Source organism: Monomorium pharaonis, chromosome 7 (genome assembly GCF_013373865.1).
Source record: "Monomorium pharaonis isolate MP-MQ-018 chromosome 7, ASM1337386v2, whole genome shotgun sequence".
NCBI lineage: Eukaryota > Metazoa > Arthropoda > Insecta > Hymenoptera > Formicidae > Monomorium > Monomorium pharaonis.
The window spans coordinates 20788447-20790668 of NC_050473.1; the positions used below are offsets into that span (position 1 = coordinate 20788447).

The following is a 2222-nucleotide window of genomic DNA, read 5'->3' on the forward strand; positions in this document are numbered from 1 at the left end:
TAGCTTTGGCGCCGATTTAAAACATGGGGACATAAAAGTATGTTATATGGTTTTCGACAAAATTTGACCAACATGTTGTAACATGTTTCGCAATGCATGCTTTTCATTGGTTAAAAAATTAAAAAAAAATCTAGTGTTAATCGATGCCACTTTCTTATAAAGATTTCATATCGACATTTGTTTAGGGTCGCTTCCTAATGAGATACCTTGTTGACAAGTATCTAGGGCAGGGTTTTATTGCGGTCTCTTCCCCCTCCCTCCCTAAACGGACCCTAATGCGGTTCGTTTCTTCCCCCGCTTCCGCGTGACGTCATCCTCCGCGCCTCCAAATACCCCTCGCGCCCCGCACCCCGCCCTTCTGCCTGATAAACTAATTTTAAACCCCCGAGTATGTTTAATTTTTTCTGATACGTATAATTGAAATATTGTCCGGAATGTTTGACTTGTAACGGTTCACCTTTCCCGATCGCCTCGGACAGGCTCGCCGGATTCCAGGATTCGGGAGAAGGGGAGAAACCAACTTGCGTATACCGATCTCAGATTAACAGTCTTTTATTGTAATTCTTATTCTATCTTACATAGTCCTTAGGCTACTTATTCTATGCGTGTATATACAGCTTAACCTAATGTCGTCGGCTCGGACGGGAGCGCGCTAGTGCGCAGCACCTTGAACGCGATCGCGAACCGTGGTCGCCGGCAAGAACCGGGCGGGCAGGGCGGCCACGAATGCCGGCAAGAACCGGGCAGCAGAACGGCCAGGTGGCCTGCTCCGTCGGCGGATACAAGGAGAGCCGAATGCCGGCAAGAACCGGGCGGCGGAACGGCCAGGTGGCCTGCTCCGTCGGCGGATACAAGGATGGCCAAATGCCGGCGAGAACCAGGCGGCAGAACGGCCAGGTGGCCGGCTCTGTTGGCACAATGAGGATAGCCGAATGCCGGCAAGAACCGGGCGGCAGAACGGCCAGGTGGCCTGCTCCGTCGGCGGACACAAGGATAGTCGAATGCCGGCGAGAACCGGGCGTCAGAGTGGTCCGGAGACCTACTCAGTCGACAGGACGGGACTGGTGCTCGATCCCGATCGAGCACGGCTTTTATACCCGTCGGGGCGATCCCCACGCGCTCCCAGCCGCGTGGTGGGATCGGTTCCCGACGGGGGATACTAGACTTTCGGGAGGGGCGTCCGTAGACGCCGAGTCCCGTGGTGGGGCGGATGGTCGGCCCGGGACTTAGTGACGAATTGTCACATCACCCCCCCCCCTTTTTAGGGGGGGGTGGGCGCGGGTGGCAACGGCCGGATTGCCCGGGGCTGACCCCGGCGATCGAAGCGGATGATCCATCGATCGCCGGTGTCAGTCACCCGGTACTTACGGCGTACCACGGCGGCGTGGAATGGCACCGCCACCACCCTCCCGTTCGGTAAGGCCACGCGCACCGGGGGGGTGTACCCCGCCGGCGGTGCCGGGCTGGTTCCGTTCGGGAGGGGCGGTGCGGGCCGGACCGTGCGGTAGCCGTGGTGCGCCGGTGCTGGTGGCGGCGTGGTGGGCGGCGTCGGAGGCGACGCGATCGGCGGCGCGGTCGGTAGCGCCGGGGGCGCCGCAATGGGTGGCGCGGTCGGTGGCGCCGGCGGTGGCGCGATTAGTCGCGGCGTAACGGCCGCGAGCGGCCTGGGCGGCGCGGCGTGAGGTGGCGCGGGCGGTGGTGGGGCGGGGCGCGGGGGGAGCCTTGACGGCGTACCCCTCGGGGGGCCTCCTCCGAGTCCGGCGTCCCCTGGGTGGTGGTGGGGGGAGTTGAGCGAGGAAACTCGCTTTTCTCCGTTGGTCGGCGTCGGACCGCTGGATGGAGGTCCCCCGACGAGGCACCCTCCGCTCCCTAGGTGGTGGTGGTGGCGGTGTGGGCTCCTTCGGCCGCCTCTTCCACGCCGTGCCCTCGTCCCTTTCGTCGTCGCTCGAGCTCGAGATGGGGCTCCCGAAGAGCTCTCGTTCGCGCTCTTTGCGGTCTCCCATTTCGGAAAGCGATGCAAATGAGGGCGCGGGCCGCTCTTATATAGTGGGTCGGCATGGGGTGGGAGTGACGCGGCGTGGGGGTAATCGTTAAGGTGAGTTTGCGTGTGTCCCGGGTTCGTTCGGTATTAACCGAGTGGGTTTGTTCGGGATTTTCCACGGGGGTGATTCTCTCACTCGTCGGCCGGTGTTTCTTCTTTGTCTGAGTCGGCGTCGGTGTCG

General features: G+C 61.4%; 1 protein-coding gene across 1 annotated transcript; it reads right to left on the minus strand.

Moving 5' to 3' along the window:
* Positions 1-1364: 1364 nt before the first annotated feature.
* Positions 1365-2003, minus strand: LOC118646567 (serine/arginine repetitive matrix protein 1-like). Its single transcript, XM_036289713.1, has one exon. It carries the CDS (start codon positions 2001-2003, stop codon positions 1365-1367), a length of 639 nt encoding a protein of 212 aa, XP_036145606.1.
* Between the last annotated feature and the right edge of the window lie 219 nt (positions 2004-2222).